The 22,200-nt window shown below is 38.5% G+C and overlaps 1 protein-coding gene across 1 annotated transcript in view; it reads left to right on the top strand.

Annotated features, from left to right (window-relative positions):
• The window catches only part of ARHGAP21 (Rho GTPase activating protein 21), a 112,163-nt gene that overhangs the window by 49,367 nt on the left and 40,596 nt on the right, over positions 1–22,200 (top strand). Inside the window, exons 6-7 of the mRNA XM_006871650.1 lie at positions 13,079–13,108; positions 14,418–16,302. Coding sequence (XP_006871712.1) covers positions 13,079–13,108; positions 14,418–16,302 — 1,915 coding nt within the window. The remainder of the gene's footprint in view (positions 1–13,078; positions 13,109–14,417; positions 16,303–22,200) is intronic.

The following is a 22,200-nucleotide window of genomic DNA, read 5'->3' as shown; positions in this document are numbered from 1 at the left end:
CTGCAAGATGAACTGCTTCCCCCAGTTTTGTTACAAAACTTATACCTTTACAGTTGTGACAGTCACAATTAGCCATGATAACAGTTACTACTGAATCGTAAGAATCTCATCCCTATCTCTTTTCACCAGACCCATCTAGACAAGATGAAAACTATTCAGTGGAGACTCTATCTTCCCCCAGACACCTTAAACTAAACTCCCAGAGGTCATTGTTTTGTAGAGAAAGCTGACACAAAGGAGTTTGTAAGATGACAAGAGGTTTCATGTGATCCTGAGTAAGTTACAACACTGCAGCAGGCTCTCAGAGGCCATAAGGGGAAGACTGGATTGTTATGTTATAACATGTGGTCTGTGAGCCCTTGAGCCAATTACAGTAGAGTATAGGGATTGAGGCTATCTCTGTAATATTTTATATACGGTTTCATTTGCTTTTATCCCCCCCTTTTTTTTGTTCTTGTAAAAATAAAACGTTTATTTTGATAAAGCACACACACACATGAGACTATTTCAAGGGGCAGTTTGAGGAGACAAAGTCAATGGAATATTCAAAGAACTGGAGTTAGTTCTTTCCAAAAGGAAAGAACATGCTTAGTATTTCTCAAGTTGAACTAAAGAAAAGAGTGGGTTGCAATATTGAAGGATTCTATGGACAAAATATTGAATGGTGCAGAAAGCACCAAAAAGAAAGATGGAAGGAAAACACAGAGTCACTGTATCAACAAGAAATGGTCTGTGTTCAACCATTTCTAGAGGTAGCATGTGGTCAAGAACCACTACTGCTGAAAGAGGTTGTCCAAGGTGCACTGACAGCATTGGTGATAAACAAGGCTCCAAGAATGATGGAATACAAATTGAAATCTTTCAACAACGTAGTACTGGAAGCACTCACTCATTTTCCCAAGAAATTTGGAAGACCACTACATGGACAACCATTTGGAGGAGATTCATATTTGTGCCCATTCCAAAGAGAGGTGACCCAATGGAATGTGGAAATCATTAATATCACATGTAAGTAAAATTTTATTGAAGATAATTCAACGATGGCTACAAAATCACGCTGACAGAAAACTGTCAGAAATTCAAGCTGGATTCAGAAGAGGATGTATAATTAGGGATATCATTGCTGACTTCAAATGGATCTTGTTGGAAAGCAGAGAATACCAGAAACATGTTTACTTGTGCTTTATTGACTTGTGTTTGACTATGTGGATCATGACAAGCTATGGATAACGTTGCAAAGAATGGGTATTCCAGAACACTTAATTGTGCTCAAGGGGAACCTGTACGTAGACCAAGGGGCAGTCATTTGAACAGAACAAGGGGATACTGAATGGCTTTAAAATCAGGAAAGGTGTACACTAGGGTTGTATCCTTTCATCATACTTATTCAAACTGTATGCTGAGCAAATAATCTGGAAATTGAATTATGTAATGATAAACTTGGCATCAGAATTGGAGGAAGACTCATTGTCAATATAGAATATGCAGATGATATGACCTTGCCAACTGAAAGCAACCAGGACTTAAAATACTTACCATGAAGATCCAAGACTATAGCCTTCAATATGCCTTAGTGTGGATTGCACCTCAATATAAGGAAAACAAAAATCCTCACAAAAGGACTAATAAATTACACCATGGTAAATGGAGAAAAGATTGAAATTATCAAAGACTTCATTTGACTTGGATCCACCATCAACACTCATGGAATCACCAGTCAAGATATCAAACGATGTATTGCGGTAGGCAAATCTGCTGCAAAAGACCTCTTTGAAGTGTTCACAAGCAAAGATGTCAGTTTGAGGACTAAGGTGTGCCTGACCCAAGCCACGGTATTTTCAGTAGCTTCTTATGTATGTGTAAGTTGGACAGTGAATAAGGCAGACCTTAGAAGAACTGATGCATTTGAATTATGGGGTTAGAAAATAATATTAAAAGTGCTATGGACTACCAAATCTGTCACAAAATGTATAGTCAGAATGCTTCTTAGAAGCCGGGATGACAAAACATCATCTCTTATACTTCGGACATATTATCAGGAGGGTCCAGTCCTGGAGAATGACATCAGCCTTGTTAAAGTGTAGGGGCCAGCGGAAAAGAGAAAGACCCTCAACAAGATGGATCGGCACATTGGCAGCATCAGGGGGCTCAAACGTAACAATTTTGAGGATGGCGTAGCTCCAGGCAGTGTTTCATTTTGTTGCGCATAAGATTGCTGTGCATCTAACAACTAGTCTTTATGGGAACAGACTACCCGATCTTTTCTTTTGCTGAATTGTTGGTGGCCTCACACTGCTCACCTTTCAAGTAGTATCCAGAGAGCTTTAATTGTTAGACTAGGGCTCATTATTTAGAGACAGCTTATTACTGTTAGAAGATTATCCTTTTACGTACATGACTCTTTTTGTGAAGCAAGGAAAGTATCTCAACAAGAAAAGTGCAATGATCCACAATAATTTTATAGAGGATAATTTTTATAAATGTCTAGGGGTAGTTGATCCTCATAATTCAGCATAGTAATAGAGTAGTAGACATGTCATAGAAGTCAATAGTTATGAAATTCACTAAACTAGGAATAAATGTTGTTGTTAAATGCCATGGAATCAGTTCTGACTCATAGCGACCCTGTATAGGGTTTCTGAGGAGCATCTAGTGAGGTTGTCATCTTGCAGTTCAAACCGAACTTGCAGTCCAGTGCATTAACCTGCAGCGTCACATGAGGACTCCAGAAATAAATGGTGGGCCCCTTATGCAAAGGAATGCGGTGGTTCTGTAGGATAAGCACAGTACTGCTAATCAAGAGGTGGGTGGTTTGAGCCCACCAGTTGCTCCATGAGGCTTTCTGCTACTGTAAACGTTTGCTACCGCTGAAACCCTATTCAGGGTCACTATAAGTTGTACCTCACTCCATAGCACTTAACAGCAACAATGACTTATACAATAAGTACTAGAAGATGATGTATATATACCATCAAAGCTTTATCTCGAATCCTTCTTACAATCTTAAGACTCATGTTATTGTTGTTATATGCCGTGGACTTGGTTCCAACTCATAGTGACCCTACACAGGGTTTCCGAGGCTGTAAATCTTTACGGGAGCAGACCGCCTCATCTTTCTCCCACGGAACCGCTGATAGTTTCGAACTGTTGACCTTGCGGCTCACAGCCCGCTTCGTAACCACTACGCTACCAGAGCTCCATAGACAGAATAGATTACCTAAACTGAACTGTCTTCTGATCTTCATTAGACTTTCCTTGCTAGGGTGAAGGCACTGGTTGAATGTCATTTAGAACAGCACTTCCTAAGGAAAGAATCAGATGAAGAATTGCTGTTGTAGTCTGCTGTGGTAGGTAGAGAATAATAAGCCATTTAATCCAGCAGAAGAAATCATTTTCTAATGGTCTGACCTGAGGGAACCTTGGTCAGTCTGTCTTATTATATTTTATTTGAGGTAAAACACAAAGTGCTGAGAACACAGAAAAATTAGTTCCCTAGATGACGTGTATACAGCTCTTAAGGCTTATCAGCCTTATCAGGTTGTGGTATATTTTAACAGAAAGTTTACTTTCAGAACACGTTATTGGAATTATTTTAACCATAGGAAATTAAAAGCACATGACCTTAGTGCTAAAGAAAACTTTGATTTGACGCCTAGGCCTTCATTCACATTTGAATGCATTGTATAACTCATTAGGAAATAAATGTATAATGCGCATAGTATGTGTTGTTTGGAATCCTGGTGTGATGCTGTAGTATTAGCGTTGGACTGTTAATCTCATGGTCGGGGGTTCAGATCCACCAGCCGCTCCTTGGAAACCCTATACAGGGTTGTAATGAGTTGGAACACATGTTGTTCATAATGGGAATATCTGTATTTGATATTTTAAAACACAAAATGAATTTTTTCTTTTTCTGCAGATTTAAAAAGCCATATGCAGAAATATTTCTCTTTAATACAGATTCTAGAGCTAAAATGTTCTATCAGGGGCCTTCCTGTTACTCAAAATATGAGTATATGATTTTAAAGATGTATTTATTTCTGTGAAGTTGAATGTTCACTTTTAAAAAACATAGATATGAATACTTTTAGAGTCACTATGAAAATCATTTACTCAAGGAAAACTCATTTACTCAAGGAAAAGTTTTTGTCTGCTTATCTGCAAACAGCAGGATTGGGTAGGCCATGGAGTTTTCGTTCCCTGAAGTGATATGTGGATGGGCTTGTTCTGCAGGTATTCAGCCCATCTTTAAGAGCTGGTGTGTTGTTGTTGTTAAGTGCTTCTGCAGGTATTCAGCCCATCTTTAAGAGCTGGTGTGTTGTTGTTGTTAAGTGCCATCGAGTCGGTTCCGACCCATAGCGACCCTGTACAGGGTTTCCGAGGGTGTAAATCTTTACGGGAGTAGAAAGCCTCATCTTTCTCCCGTGGAGCAGCTGGTAGTTTCGAACCACTGACCTTGAGGTTCGCAGCCCGATTCGTAACCACTACGCTACCAGAGCTGGTGTAGAAAGATTAATTTGTTTTAACACATGACTTGCGTAAGGACTGATACAGAATCATAGCATTTGTGATTTATAGATGACATGAAGTTGAATTAAGAATTAAAGTCATTATGTTTTAAGATAATGCTGGTGATAGTATTCACTCTTGTACTTCACAATTTTTTTTTTTAAACAGATATTTTTTAGATTAATGATATGAGAAGCAGTATATGCCGTTGTGATAATATTTTATAATGATAGTTTAGACTGTGGCTTCTTAGACAGGTTTATAATTATAAAGTGTTATAAAATAAAAATCATTTTCTGTTTCATATTTTTTGAAAAATAAGATGGTTTTGCTACCCTCTCAAATGTATGTTTGTGTATGAATGGACTAGCCACCATCTGCCAAGTCACCTAAACAATGGTGCAGACTGAAGAAAATACTTCCTTGAATAGAATACTGATAGGAGCTAGAGTCTGGGGCATTCTTCTCGGTGGATACTGTCAGATAATTTCGTTAGGAATTTTGCTCAATTAACTTGAAAATTAAATTTCATATAAATCAGTTCTGATACTCCTGGAGATTCTTGAGCATGCCTAAATTCTGACTGGGGAATATGAGCCTACTTGGTGCTGGTCTCTGTTAGACTCAAAAGATTCAACTATTTGTCTGCTATAATAGCAACGCATGTGATAGCAATAGGGTTTGAACCCCGGCAGCTCTGGGACTGAAGCCTGGCTCTACACTGTAGAGCTCTACTACCTTCGGGTCCAGATGAGGAGTCTAAATGGCTTACGTAAATCACATTTGCTAGGTAGTGTCAGAGCTGCTGTCTCTGGACTCACTGCATCAGGGGCAGGGCCATTATGGCCCTAAACTCTGACAATCTGTTGTGTCCCTCCTCTGCTTACTCACACATCAGATCGAGACTGAAGGACACAGGATGATTACTGGGGATTATTATGAAGATTTAAGAAATTGAAAACTGTGCTGGTTGGCAGAAAGGCCAGGAAAGTTGTGCCAAGGAATATTTTTTCCATCATGACAATGCACCAGCTCTTTCTTTGAGGGTAGCAAGGACTTTTCTTTGAGAATTTCATTGGGAATCCGTACCCCATCCATCATACAGCCTTGATTTTTTTTTCCCTTTTAGGCTTCTTTTTGTTTCCAAGATTATAGAATATTTAAAAGGAAGGTCATTTTAATTTCTCAAGGATACCCAAACTAATGTTTTGATGTGGCATCAGTCTAAGAGCTCAGAATTCTTCAGGGCAGAGTTAGCGAAGTGGAAATAGCACCTTCAGAAGTGCATAGACCATGGTGGAGTATGTGTGTTGAGACCAGTAGCTTCCTGTTGTGATATTTTGTTTTAATAATGGGTTCTATGATTTTGTAGCAATCGTGATATTTGTGGGGCACTTCTACCATTTACTTGTTTCTAAAGTTTCTGTAGCAGTGAACTGTTTGATCATCAGTATTTGGTAATATTTGTTTTGTTGTATATTCCAAATCTCTTAGATTATCTAAATATCTTGTTAATGAGTGGTAGAGATCAGTGCGTGGCTTTAAATTTACTTATAAATTTTTGAGACCTTGACTTGCTTGATGAAAATTCTTTATTATCCCACATAACCGACGTACTCCAGTGTTTGTGTTTTGTTGGTGATGTTTTCAGCTTATTTTTTGGATCTCCTATATGTGTCTGGTCTTCAGAGTATTTTCTAAGACACCGAGAATCGAAATATACAATTGCAGGGTTATACTTATTGATACAGTATGCGCTTCCCAATGTGTATTAGAAAGGCATTTTAATACTCAACCATTGCCTAAATATGTTATACTAACTGCCTTTAAGCAGAGACAGCAAAAATGTGTAGAGTAAATGAACAGTAGAAAAGGCAATCTACTAATCCTAGTACACATAGCACATGGTATGAAAATGGCATCTTCATTACATTCTAAAATGTTCTGTGGCATGCCTTTTATGAAGCTCTGACATCTCGGTAACATTGTCATAAGTTTGGCCTCTACACTTAGAAAAACCAATTTTACAAACTTTACATAAATACGGAAGTATTTTATTTGCAATTTCTTCATTGGTATGACTTTTAAATCTAGGAAATATGATAAATTGCTTGGCAGGTGTTTCATCTGTTGGAGTTACATACCTTAAAACAATATTTAGCTGATCTGTATGAGAAAATCAGGATTGAAATCTACAGACAAATGGAAATACCAAGCTATATTTACATCACTGAATATAATTGCTCAAACTTTATCACTTATTCTGAGTGTTAATTTTGCACATGTCATTTTAAACATATTCGATGCTTGCCATATTTTGAGATGTGACTAACTAAAAATGGATCAAACTGAACAAGTTCAAGTAAACCCCTAAATTTTTCATTCTACAGAGACCCAAACACTTCTTATCTTCCTCAAAAAGACAGTCTACAGTCAGCGATTGTTATAACAACAGCAACAAACTGTTGCAATATGGCTTTCCAGAACCAACGTTCTTTATTAATTTATGTGTCCAGTTCATGACTGAACCCAAAACCATGTCTTCAGTTTAAATATAACAACATACAATCTCTGTGAATTAAACTGTTTTCATATTTACCGATCATATTCAAAACACACTGATCATTAAATCCATCTATAACAAGTATATAATTAATTATTGAGGATTGAATAGTTTGCAAGCGAAAACCAATTTACTGACCTGATGGAGAATTATAGGAGCCACTGCCTCGTGTAATTTTCACCCTAGAAATGTATTCTAGCTATGGCACCTAGCTTTGTACCCTAGAAATATCTTCTGGCTTCAAAACCTTGTTTGCTTACCATCCAGAAAGTTTTGAAATGGTCTACTGTGGTGTTGTCTATCATCCTTGATCCAATAATTTACATCATTAAAAGAAAAATTATTCTACAGAGTAGACTCTGGATTTGTTATTTATGGGGCCTGCAGATGCAACAATTTCATATTCTGAAATATGTTTACTTTCTACACCATTATGAGTTTTTGTTTTTTACTGAAGCAAGAAGTGAATGTAGTATTTGGAGCAAATCTGTTATCTTTATATTGCTATTACTAATTTAAGCACAAGTGATACTAGTACAATGACTTGCACCCATTAAATGTGAGCTTTCAACAGAAGAGATTTCTTCTGTTTTAAAAAGGAAGTTAATTTTGGAATCGTCTTTGTTGTTGGGTGCCATCGAATCAGTTCTGACTGGTAGTGACCTCAATTGCTACAGAACTAAATACTCGTGGCCCTGTGCCATCCTCACAGTTGTTGCTATACTTGAGGAAATTGTTGCAGGCAAATGTGTCAGTCCATCTAGTTTCACTGTTTCTGTGCTTCTCCAAGGGGTTAGTCCAAAGTATGTGATATGAAGCCTTGCTATACTTGCTTCTAAGGAGCAATTCTGGCTGTACTTCTTCCAAGACAGATTTATTCATTCTTCTGACAGGCCATGGTATATTTAATATTCTTTGCCAGTTGTTGCTGTTAAGTGCTGTAGAGTTAATTCCAACTTATAGCGAGCCTGTATAGGGTTTCCAAGGAGTGGCTGGTGAGCTTGAACCGCTGACCTTGCGGTTCAAATCAACATTATAGTCCAACGCATTAGCCCACAGCACCACACTAGGACTCCTTTGCCAATACCATCATTCAATTCTTCAGTGTTCAGTATCCAGCTTCCACTTGCATATGAGGCGATACCATGGCTTGGGTCAGGTGTACTTTAGTCCTTCAAAAGACATCTTTGTTTTCTCTTTTAACACTTTAAAGAGGTATTTTGCAGCAGATTTGCCCAATACAATAGCTTATTTGATTTCTTGACTGCTGTTTCTTTGCGTGCTGATTGTGGATCCAAGTAAATTGTCTTTATTGTTGTTGTTAAGTGCCTTCCAGTGGGTTCTGACCCATAGAGACCCTGTATAGGTTTCCAAGGAGTGGCTGGTGAGCTTGAACTGCCGACCTTGTGGTTCAAACCAACTTTGCAGTCCAGCACATTAACCCACACCAGGATTCAGCAATTCACAAATCCTTCTATATATCTCCTGCAAACTCTCATTTTCACCTTAATATAAAATTGTCACTTTTAAAATTTGGTTCTACCATAGCAAATACATTTGAGTAAATAAAAAATACATAAAATTTATTTTTTAAAAGTAAACTTTATAAAATAGAATTTCTTTATATTTGAATTTAGATGTTAACACAGACACATTGTAGAAAGTTAGCAAGTAAAAAAAAAATTGATTTGGAACATGTAATTTTGTTCTTCAGTTCTGAGATAGTGGGAAGAAAATGTTCATACAAGACAGTTGAAAATAATTTCATTCGTTTGTTTTATGGTGTTTGTTGTGTCCTTTGCAAATCTTTTTAAGGGTGTTTTACTTCTTGAACTAATACTTTAAAACCTGCATATTCTCTTTCTGTCCTCTGTTGCTACATCTTCACAGTTCACTGGACTACTGCTGATAGCCTCTGGGGACAGGAGCAGTCACAAAGAGCATGATCAAGTGCAAGGATATGTTCAATCTGAAGGCGCATTTCGATTCTCTTTGTGTATGCCACTAGTCATGTGCTTATAGCGCCATGTTCTTATGTGGTCAAAGAGAAAGAATTGAATGTGAGATTATACACAATGAATCTTAAAGGAAAGGGGAAACATAAGTACAAAATGATAGCAATTTTTTTCAGTGCTCCCACCTGTTCTCTTCCACTGCAGCACTCACGTTTCCTAGTGTCCTTTCTGCTTGTCATCTATGGGTCTTTGCTCTGGACAATTTTTCCAGCTGCTCTGGTAGAGTAGTGAACCGCAAGGACAGCAGTTCGAAACTACCAGCTGTTCTGCGGGAGAAAGATGAGGCTTTCTGCTCCCGTAAAGATGTATAGCCTCGGAAACCCTGTACATGGTCGCTATGAGTTGGAACCGACTCCACGGCACTTAACAACAACAAAAGCTTACCTTGCATATTGGATAATTCACCCCTGACCATAGGTATGAGGTGTTGTTAAGTGCCATTGAGTTGGTTCCATCTCTTAGTGACCCTGTATAGGGTTTCTAAGAGAGATGAAGGTTGCCATGAGTTGCTATGAGTCAAAACGGACTTAACAGCACTTAACAACAACAACTTAGGGTTTTGGAGGAGCAGCTGCTGCATTTGAACTGCCAACCTTGAAGTTCAAAGAGACCTTGCAGTCCAGTGCATTATCCTGCAGCACCACACCAGGACTCTTAAATTTAAATATGATATTTAAACAAGGTTTTTCTTTAAATTTATCAGATAAACTGTTTCTATTCCATAATCAAAACAATATCCTATTTAAAACTAGGTAACCATCTGTCAAGTGTGGCTCAAGGTGGCCCTGCCTAGGGTAAGGAAGGGATGGAAATTTTGGAAGCTTCTTTCATATTTTACAAGTTAGTTTCAAGTGATAGCCAATGTCGTTAAGACACCTCCATGTATTGTGAAGTATCTTTTTAGGCTTCTAACAGGCCAAAAAATAATCACAATTATTAATAGTTGAATAAGCCAGTCATATGACATTGATTTATAAATGTCTGTGTCATACCATTTCAGACAAATTTATTAATGCATGATGGTTTTGATGTAATTTTTGTTGTAATCTAAGAATACAAATTACTTTGGTAAAATGATATATTGTACTGTTTAATTGGTTCCCGCTGACAATCCAAAGATCCCAAGTGGATGATTAAAATTTTGATATGTCAGACCAGGCTGGCTCAGTGAAAAATTAAGTACTTTTTTATGAAGCCCTCAAGAGAAAAAAAAATGCCAGTCACGGTCAACTGTGGACAGGCTATAGAGTTTGTCCTTCTTCCCAGAATTTGAAGCCATATCCATGGATTCCGTGTTCAGGTCAGGACGCTGGATGTAACGATCCATTCCAGATGACCCACTCCAATGTTTGCCCAAGCCCAGGCGAGCACTTCCCTTCTTGAAAAAATGTAAAGTATTCCTTAGTAGACAGTTTGTTTTCTTGTGGAACACTTGAGCTGTCCTGGGAAAAGAGTCCTGAAAGTTCATATTGTCTTGTCCCAATTTCCCAAAACCTATTTGGGAACTAATTTGTATGTGTATCATACCTCTTAGAATAGCCATACAGATTTCCAGATCTACTAGATATATCCGTGACCTACCAGTTGAATGTATACTAAGCTCAAGGGCCTTAGAATAACTGCTCATTTCCATAGATGTTACTTTGGAATGGTATTACTTTCTCAACTTTTTTTGAGAACGAACCTTTAGTTGGTTAGGCAGGTAGGTAGGTAAGTGGAGAAGTAGACAGATACATGAATAAAAATATTTGTTGTTGTTGTTGTTGTTAAGTGTCATCGAATCAGTTCTGTCCCATAACGACCCTGTATCGGGTTTCTGAGGATCGGCTGGTGAGCTTGAACTGCCAACCTTGTGGTTTAAACCGATCTTGCAATCCAGCGCATTAACCCACAGCATCACACCAGGACTCTGAATAGACAGACAAGCTTTTTTAGTGTTCATGAACTGAAAGAATATGTGAAGAAATTCTATGAGGCTGATGAATAAATTCATATTTATCTCAACTCTGTGTAGTATATTTACTCTTCTGTTAAAGTGTGGTGCATACGTCTGTACTTCACGACACCTTGCCATAACTGTACCCAGAAGTTGGGAACCCGTTATTAGAGACAATTTGATATTTAGGGTTGCTATTTAAGAATCTTAGAGATGTCTGCACATATGTAAAAAAAAAAAAATGAATAAATAAAAATGTTATTCATGTATTTCTTAGTTCCAGTCTTTAAATTACATACATAATTTACACATACACTTGTGGTTGTTATGTACTGTGGAGTCGGTTCCGACTCATAGCCACCTGCGGAACAGCTGGTAGTTTCGAACTGCTAGCCCTGAGGTTAGCAGCCCGAATCGTAACCACTACGCTACCAGAGCTCCTTACACATACACTAGGGGGCTTCAAAAAATTAATGGAAAAATGGAACTGAAAGATAGTGGAATTTTTCCATGAACATTTTAAAGCCCCTTCGTGTCAGTGTGTATATGTTGGAAACATTTCTCAAACTGAAATTTTAATCATTTAAAAACCCTTGGGGGGAAAATTGGTTCATTGGCTGACTAAGTTTGTGCTTCCTTTGAGTGTTACAGTGTACATTAATATAATAGAGGTTTTGAAAAATCCAGAAACCTGCCAACTAGCCTTTCCTTACATCATTAACCATAGAGAAATTCCTCCCTGCCCTCCCCCACCTTTTTAAAGAGACACATAATAAAATTGCACAAAACAGCTACTCACCCAGACTCAATTTTCATATCATGGATAATTATTGGCCCTAATATAATCTGCAAGGAGCTCTGGTAGCGTACTGGTTACAAATTGGGCTGCTAATCGCAGGGTCAGCAGTTTGAACCTACCAGCTGTTCCTTGAGAGAAAGATGAGGCTTTCTGCTCCCGTAAAGATCTACAGCCTCGGAAACCCTGTACAGGGTCTCTATGAGTCAGAACTGACTCCACGGCACATAACCGCCACCACTAATATAATCTGCAGTGAAAAGATAAACTCGTTAAGTTAATTTACATACTCAAAATGCACATTTTGATTGGCTGCATTCATGCCTTAAAAATATTATGGCATGCATGTATGTATTCTTTTAGATATTTAGCTTTAAAGCCTTACTGCGCTCTTGTCTATATGTGCTAGTCTATATGTTGTTGTTCTTGTTAAGTGCCATCGAGTCGGTTCCGACCCATAGCGACCCTGTATAGGGTTTCTGAGGAGTGATTGGTGAGCTTGAACTGCCGATCTTGCAGTTCAAACGGCTTTGCAGTCTGGTGCATTAACTAACCCACAGCACCACACAAGGACTCTCCAGTGAATACAGTCTATAATATGTATTACAAGTTAGTACAAATTACATTGGAAGTCGTTTATTTTACTGTCTATTCAGCAGTTGTTTTCATAAGCTAATAATACAATACAAAAGATACAGTATTGAAGGGCCCCAATTTTTGAGTGAAGCCTATCAAATAAGACAAGTCTTTCTTTTTCCCAAATCATAAGTGTAAAGGCAGCTGCAGTCAGCTGACAGCTTGTGGTTATGCTCTGATTTACAGGGGAAGGAGGAGGTTGTACTCTTTTAAATGCATAATAGAGCATTCGTTTCGTCATCTGGAAGCAGAGATGGAAGAAGCTCAGGGGAAATGAGAGACATCAATGTTGCTCTTGTGGAAGGGAAGCTTTGTAGCCTATTATCAAACAGCAGTGCATATTGAAGGAAATATCTGTTAGGAATGCATGTCACCAGATGTATTTTGCTTTTAAGAATGAGAGACAAATCAAAGAAGAACCAGAGAAAAGCCTGAGAAAAAGCTGTTCAGAAGGATATTGAAGTTATTCTTTATGCTTCACTGCCCTTTACCTCTCTTGGTACCGTCCAGAGAAATCAGTATAGATGTATTTTTAGCTGGCTGTTTCCAGCATCAATATGACAACATGTTTCTGTCTTTATATCAGTAAGCAGCTTCTACTATGTTTTCCTATTTTCTGCTAGCTACAGTTTACAAAGGATGTCACAGCACTGGTAAGAAATGCACAGTAGCCATTTCCTTGCTTTTTAAGTCATGTTTTATAGAGATTTGTCATATGCCAATGTATTAAAACTGTAAGTTTGCTAAGAAAAAATCCCTTCGTAGTGTTCATCTTACTAATTTGCAGAATGTGTGTGCTATGTATGGTTTTCTTTTTCTGTTTGGTTTTCTTTTGTATCTTGTACTTAACTGTTAAAGCATAATATTTATTAGCATCCGCATTTTTTTAAAGTATCTTACTCTCTCGCTTTACTAGTACTTTGCTGTTACTGTTTGTGGCTGCACTTGAGCTTTGTGAGCTGTCTAATGCAAAGACAGGATGTGACGATAGTCTTGAATTAAAACTTGTTTTGATTGGGGAGGGTATGTAATCTGATTCCACACCTAAGTGTCTCACGCTGACCATCGTCCTGTGCTGCATTGATTAGCTCTCCTTTGTAGAGTATCTGCATTTAATTTCAGTTCTTCAGTTTTTAAGGTTACTGCTAGATGATTTCTGAAGTAGTCGATGCCTGCATGCCTGCCTGTTGGTAACAGAGAGATGTCTCCTTAGAATAACTAAAAGAGACTACATAAATTCAAGACATATCATTTGTATTAGCTTAATGTAAAGCATACAAATTACAGAGAGTTGAATAACCTGCTTTTTTAGTTTTCTTTATGTATCGAATTTCTTAAACATACCTATTATCTTATTTTAAATATAAAACATTTAGCATGCTTGTTGAAGTACTTAATTCATCAGAGTGGATTATTTTTAGGAACTCAGTAGTATTTAGTTGATGAGACACTATTCAATAAATTCTATTCATATATGATAGCAGTAGTGCTAAAAATAAAAATGTATTTGGTTAAGATTTTTAAGATTGTCACCTTCTCTCTGGCAAAGAGATAAGAATCATTTATTTATTTATTTTGGGCTGGGATTTATTAAGCAGCCATTTAGCCTGTCAACTGCCAAAAAATCCTTACTGTATTATAAAGCTTGAATGGGAGACTTTTAGAAGCAACACGGTTATACCTAGTTGGTTGGAGAAATCGTGCGCTTCAGATATTTTGAGAAAATGAATGATTGTAATTTACTTTTGTTACAGACTTTACAATTTATTGTTTGATTTTTATGAGACTAGCTCTTTTCAAAATTTGTGGGACACCGCTATATTGTGCTTGCATGCGTGCTGTAATGAACATCATTCAAAAACAAGGTTGGGCATATGAAAGTAAAATAGTGAGCTACAAGAATGGCAGTTATTGTTCCTTTTAGTGAATCTTAAATGACACCTTTTTCTCATTCCCATACAGGCATATTCTCAAGATGCCTACCTGAAAGGCAATGTAGCCTACAGTGGCAATGCTCGGAATATTCCTGAACCTCCACCAGTTTGCTATCCATGGCTGACATCTGCTCCTTCAGCTATGGCACAACCAGTTGAAATATCTCCTCCAGACTCTTCATTGAGCAAACAGCAAACCAGTACACCAGTACTATCACAACCTGGCAGGGCCTATAGAATGGAAATACAAGTGCCTCCATCCCCAACCGATGTTGCAAAGTCAAACACAGCAGTGTGTGTTTGCAATGAAAGTGTAAGGACTGTCATTGTACCTTCTGAGAAGGTTGTAGATGTATTGTCCAATAGAAACAACCACGCAGGTCCTTCACATAGAACTGAAGAAGTGAGGTATGGCATAAATGAACAGACCTCTCTCATGTCAAGAACTACATCACCACCATCGTCAATTCCCACTGCCCATCTGATTCATCAGACTACGGGCTCCAAGTCATTGGAGCCTTCTGGAATTTTGCTTAAATCTGGAAATTACAGTGGACATTCAGAAGGACTCTCAAGCAGTAGACCTCAAGTTGCAGATTCTCCTTCTGTACCTGTTAATCACTATTCTCCAAATGCTCATCAGCACATAGACTGGAAAAACTATAAAACTTACAAAGAGTATATTGATAACAGACGATTGCACATAGGTTGTCGGACGATTCAGGAAAGATTGGATAGTTTAAGAGCAGCATCGCAGAGCACAGCAGATTATAACCAGGTGGTACCGAATCGCACTACTTTGCAGGTACGACGTAGAAGCACCTCCCATGAGAGAGGGCCCCAATCTGTTCAGATCCGGCAACGCAGTGTATCCCAGGAAAGACTGGAGGATCCTGTGCTAATGAAGTATTGTCCAAGAAGTGCCTCTCAAGGAGCACTGACATCTCCACCTGTTAGCTTTAGTAATCATAGAACTCGTTCATGGGATTATATCGGGGGACAGGGTGAAACCGTAGACAGTACCAATTCTGAAGGTCAAATCCCTGATTCAAATGGAGAGCGAAAACAGACTTATAAATGGAGTGGATTTACTGAACAAGACGATAGACGGGGTATTTACGAAAGACCTAGGCAACAAGAAATTCATAAATCTTTCCGAGGTTCAAGTTTTACTGTGGCTCCCAATATTGCTAATTCTGACAATAGACGAGTAAGTGGCAGAGGAATGGCATCTACATCTCAGTTTAAAAAAATTCCACCAGATCTAAAAGTATTACAGTCCAACAGAAATTTTCAAACCACTTGTGGAATGTCACTGCCTCGAGGTATTTCACAAGACAGGTCACCTCTTGTAAAAGTTCGAAGCAATTCTCTGAAAGCGCCTTCTACATTTGTCCCCAAACCATCATTTAGCCAGAACTCATTTGTTTCTATCAAAGACCAAAGACCAGTGAATCACTTGCATCAAAACAGTCTATCAAATCAGCAGACGTGGTTAAGAACAGAAAGTGCCCCAGATCACCAAGTGGAGACTGCGAAATCCCCCTCTTTATCTGGGGCTTCTGCTAAGCTTATCCAGAATGAGAACTCTGGCGCTTCAGACTTTGAATTATCTGTCAGTCAAAGGAATCAAGATTTACATTTACAAGAGGCAGAAATTCAGCAAGCAAGTATTATAGATAATAAAGAAACCGTTGTCCTACGGGAAAAGCCTCCATCTGGTCGGCAAACACCACAGCCTTTGAGGCATCAGTCATACATCTTGGCAGTCAATGACCAAGACACTGGGTCAGATACTACCTGCTGGTTGCCCAATGATGCACGTCGAGAGGTCCATATAAAAAGGATGGAGGAAAGGAAGGCCTCAAGTACCAGTCCGCCTGCCGATTCCTTGGCGTCTATCCCGTTTATAGGTGAGCTCATTTATATTCATGCACAGGTCCACTACTGATGAATATTTAAGAAATCTTTGCAGAAAAGTGTTATTTCTACAACCATGCACCACTAACACCCATAATACATTCTGTGAAATAGGACATTATAAGATTTGGATGTTGTACATACACTGTATTGCAAGGGGGCTTTGAAAAGCTGGTAGAAATATGTAATTAAGAGATCATGGAAGTTTTCCACGAACTTTTTGAAGCCACCTTGTATAAACAGGAAGTCCTCAGATTACAATTGTGTTCCATTCCTAAGTCTGACCTTAAGTCTAATTTGTATTTTAATCAGAACCCCTAGGTACAATTCATATGGAGTGTCAGACAAATGTCTCTCTTAGTATATTGTGTACCTTCCTATGCATAAAACATTTAAGAAACGCATTAAATGCATTAAAACGTCTTTTATAATGCAGTAACAATAATAATATTGTTTTGATGCACACCCAAAAGTAGCACCTGTTTGTTATTATGAACCATTGTGTGTACTTCGAATTTCTAGTATATGAGGCTTTCCAGGGGTTGGGACCACAGATGTATAAGTGGCCAGACACTGCCCTAATAGCTGTTATGTGGCACCTGACTGTAGTTCAACAGACAGACATGGTATACTGTGATTTTAAAATGTTTAATCTGAATCTCATGAGCAGTGCTTCTATCTGTACTATAAGGTTTTAACTGTCTTTAAAATATATTTCTAGTATCAATTTTCTCTTTCTAAAAATAATTTTTTATATTGTGGTAAATACATATGTTACAAAACATTTGCCATTTCAGTATTCTTCATGTGTACGTTCAGTAACATAAACTTATGTTCACTGTGTTGCTGAACATCACCTTTACCCATGCCCCAATTTTTCCATTTGTAATACATGTATGTGTATATGTATGTGTGTGTGTGTTTAACCTTGATACATTTAGTGCCCATTTTTAATTTTGATTTTAACACAATAAATCACTGCCCTCTGAGACCAGCAAGCCAGTTGTTGATTGACTTGTATCAAAAACCAGTGGAAACAGCTTTAATAACTAGTAATTTACCTTTCTTTATTTTTAAAAAACATTTTTCTTTGTAAATATAACTCAGGCAGAAAGAAAAGACATCTTCAAATGTCTTAAAATAAATCCTGGGATAAATATGGCCAAGTTATTTAAATTACAAGCAGTCTGCCACAATCTACAATGATAAATATGGCAAAGTCATTTAAATTACAAGCAGTCTGCCACAATATACAATACCTATTACGTTTTCAGAACCTAAGGTTTTATATCTGTTGTTAACATCCATGTTCTCAATGCCTCACGTGTAGAAGGCATTTAATAAATGTTGAAATAATGGTTGAATAATAATTTTGACATGGTAGTTACATGCATAGAAAAACAAAACAAAAAAAGTTCTCATCTTAATCTATAGTACGAGGTAGCTTCAAAAACTTAATGGAAAAGTTTCATTTTTCATGAACTTTTGAAGCCCCCTTGTATGTTCCTGCACGTCCCAGATGGTCTCTCCACAGGAGCCAGTGTGGTGTTTTATAAATGTAAATCACATCAGCTCACTCTTCTGATCAGAACTCTCTGCTTACTTCCCATGTTACCCAGAATATAATTCCATATCCTGCCTTGGTTGCAAAGCCCTCTGTGATCTGCCTCCACACTGCTGTGCCACCTCTGATGTCATTTCCTGTTAGAATCATCCTAGTACAGATTTTCCTTCAGCCACACTAGGCTTCTTGCTTCCCCAGAAAATCCAGTGTACTCTGCGTCGGGGCCTTAACACTTGCTTGTTCCTTGCTCCAAAACACATTGCTCAGATATTTTCACAAGGCTCTATCTTTGACTCCATTTCTGTCTCTGCTCAATGTCACTGTAGCAAAGCAACCTATTCTGGCCAACATATCTAAAACAGGTACTCCACTCATCAGACTTAATGTCATTTGAACCGCAAGGTCGGTGGTTCAAGCTTAGCAGCTGCTCCTTAAAAACACTATAAAGGGTTGCTTTGGGTCGGAATCAACTCGATGGCACTTAACAACAACAACTCATGCACAGAACCTGATGTTCTCTTCTTCCTGAAGCTGCTTTATTTCTCTTTATCACTTGTTTCCACTTGTCATATGTCATATGTTTTAATATACAGTTATCTCCAGATCTAAAGCCTAAGCTACATGAGAGCCAAGGTTTTAATGCCTAGGACGCTGCCTCACATATCAAAGGCATTTAATAAATGTGTGCTAAAATAATGGGTGAATAATAATTTTGAGGTGGTGGTTAAATGTATAATAAAATAAAACAAATTCTCATTAGAATTACCATGCAACTTTAAGACATGCCTTTTTAAGGGGGATATGATATATTTCCTTAATACTATCATCATTTTTATAAATGAGACGTTAAAGTATGCTGTTGTTATTCTTAACTGCTGTCCAGTTGGCCTGACTCATGGCAACCCCATGTGCAATAGGATTGGTCTGTTGTGATCCATAAAGAGATTAATCATTTCCTTAATGTTACTGGGGTCCTGATGTGGCACTGTACGATGAGCACTGGTCTGCTAACCGCAGGTTGGTAGTTGGTGGTTCAAGCCCACCAGCTGCACCTTGGAAACTATCCAACTCCATGACGCTTATTTAACAATAACAACATCACAAGAAAATGATTGGCAGAAACAGGGAGTCTACATTTCTCTGACTCAACCTGTCACAGGGTATTTATATTGAATACATTGTGACGAGTGCCCCCCCAGAGTTGTGCAATGCAGTGGTCTGACTTTGATACCAAGCCCTCTACTCTTATATACTGTGGTACCCCATAGGTTTATGATAATTCTGTATGTAAAGATTCAAAAAATAATGAAAGTAAACCATTTTATTCATTTAACCAAATGCTCACTAATTAGAGTTTCCTTCATAGCTCCTTAGTGAGTAATAACTTTGGTTTTATGGAAGCATAGCTTTTAAAAAGCCAGCCAGCATAGAGATGTCTTTACAGTCCAGGAGCTCTGCTGGTACAGCATGTTAAGCATTGGGATGCTAACCACCAGTTCTCCAGTTCAAACCCACAACTGCTCTACGTGGCAGTGCTTCTGTAAAGATTTGCCATCTCAGGAACCCTCTGGAGCAGTTCTGCTCTGTCTTACAGGGTAGATATAGTCACAGTGGACTTGATGGCAGGGAGTTTGGTTTTTGGAGTCATGTCCTATATGTTTCCTAGAGCCTTACTATATTGCGTATGATTACGATGGGAGTACTGGTGTGGCACCCTAGGATAAGCACTGGATGGCTAACCACAAGGCTTGGGTATTCAAACTCACCAGCTACTCTCACTAAGACTTAGTAAATTTGAGACAATAACCCAATCTTACTTGTTTTTAAATTAGGAATATTATTTATTAACATTACCACGTACACAATTTATAGAATTTCATAATATGCCCTGAAAATAATTTTTAAATGAAACTTATGAGTAAACACAAACATAGTTTGACATTAAGTAACAGGTATTTCAGTGGTGCGAATGGTGAAGTGGCAAAGAGTTGCCAGTTTGTACCCATCCAGCCGTGCCTTGGAAGACAGGTCTGGCAAACTTCTTCCAAAAGGTCACAGCCTTAGAAACCCTATGCTCACCATGAGTCAGAACCAACTGAGCAACAAAAAACAACACAAAACAAACCCACTGTCATCGTATCAGTTCCGACTCATGGAGATGCTGGTTGGTGGTTATGTGCTGTGGGAGTCGGTTCCAACTCATAGTGACCCTGAACAGGTTTTCCGAGGCTGTAAATCTTTACAGGAGCAGAAAGCCTCATCTTTCTCCTGCAGAACAGCTGGTAGTTTCAAACTGCTGACCTTGCGGTTTGCAGCCCGATTCATAACCACTACGCTACCAGAGCTCATAGGGACTATCTATAGAGTTTCTGAGACTGTAAATCTGTGCAGGAGCAGGCAGCGCCATCTTTCTCCCTCGGAGGCACTGGTGGGTTTAAACCACTGACCTTGTGGTTGGGAGTTCAATGACTAGCCCACAGTACCACCAGAGCTCCTTTCAACAACAATAGGCATTAAAATGTATTCTACAGTCCTGACTGTCTACAATTTAAAATTCTATACCACTCTCCTAATTGTTACTGTCAGAAAACCCTAGCTAGATTACCCACAACAATCATCTTGGATTTCTTTTTCTCCTCCTTTTGCCATGTTTCTAATTTTCCTCATCCTTCTCACCCCGAAATTGACTAGTATTATGTGTGCTTAGGGGATTTTAGTGTTGGCACAAGTAACATTGAATTGTCTGGCAGTCTTCTTGGTTACTGTTGTTAAGTGATGTTGAGTCGGTTCTGACTCATAACGACCATGTATAGGGTTTCCAAGGAGTGTCTGGTGAACTTGAACCACCAACTTTATGGTTTAGACCGACCTTGCAGTCCAGCCCCTTAGCCCACAGCACCATACCAGGACTCCAGTCTTATTGGTATTACCATTTAAACCTGTTTAGAAGCTATAAAGCATGTAAGATATAGCTGAATCACAGCATCTCTCCACTCGAATTTAGTTGTCTGAAATTTACCCAGAAAGAATGGGTGACTATCACTTTAAATCCATGGTTGGGAGTTTTAGTCTCTACAGTGATATCACAGGATGATGCAACCAAGCCCTCTTTTATACTGAGACATTTCCACAAGGCGAAGAAAATAATTAAGCTCTAGCATATCATCTTGTATTATTTTTCATGTATCAACTTTCTCCAGAAATGTGACTCCATTAGTACTTAAACTTAGAATCAGTTGTATTACAGATTTTGCTTTCACTGGTATGACACTGTGGGTTAATGTGCTAGACTGCAAAGTCGGTCTGAACCGCAAGATCAGTGGTTCAAGCTCACCAGCTGCTCCTTGGAAATCCTATACAGGGCCACCATGAGTCAGAACCGACTCGATAGCACGTGCCAACAACAACAATGTAATAATGAAAGGTAATTTTTAATATAATAACAAATAAAATTTACGTAGTGCTTTATAATCTGCCAGCTATTTATGTACCAATCCCTATTTATTACCTGGTAAGTAATTTAAGGTGGAACTGATAACCCATTTTCTGGATATAGTTGTTGTTAAGTGCCGTCGAGTCAGTTCTGACTCATAGCCCTATATAGGGTTTCCAAGGAGCAGCTGGTGAACTGGAACCGCCAACATAGTGGTTCAAACTGACCTTAGAGTACAGTACATTAACCCACAGTGGGGGTGGTAGTATGCCATGGAGTCGGTTTCCGAGGCTATAAATCTTTACAGGAGCAGAAAGACTCATCTTACTCCCATGGAACCACTGGGAATTTCGAACTGCCATCCTTGAGATTAGCCGCCTGACTCGTAACCACTACCGTTCCAGAGCTCCTTTAACCCTAATGTGGCACTGTGGGTTAATGCGTCAGACTACAAAGTCATTTGAACTGCAAGGTCGGTGGTTCAAGCTCACCAGCTGCTCCTTGGAAACCCTATACAGGGTCACTGTGAGTCGGTATTGACTCAACAGCACCTAACAACAACAACCATACCAGAACTCCTATTTTCTGCATTAGGACTGAACATTAAATAGTTCGCTGAAGGTTATCTCAGCCAGTAACTGACAGAACTGATTGTGTTTAGGCTCCAAATCATAGATTCTTTCAACGTTTCCCCCAAAATATGCATAAAATTTAAGTTAGGGTTTTTATTCTCTTAAATCATGGTCTGAACCCCCAAATTTGAATTGTCATTTTTCACTAGGTAAATGTATGTGTTACAAGTTTGTTAATTAAACTATTCGCTAATGAGGTAATTTAGATGTGTCTTCATATTCCTCTTGGTAATAGCTTTAGCTTTTATCCTAAAATATTTTG

This window comes from Chrysochloris asiatica, unplaced genomic scaffold, assembly GCF_000296735.1.
Source record: "Chrysochloris asiatica unplaced genomic scaffold, ChrAsi1.0 scaffold00172, whole genome shotgun sequence".
NCBI lineage: Eukaryota > Metazoa > Chordata > Mammalia > Afrosoricida > Chrysochloridae > Chrysochloris > Chrysochloris asiatica.
This window is presented reverse-complemented; position numbering and strand designations above follow the sequence as displayed.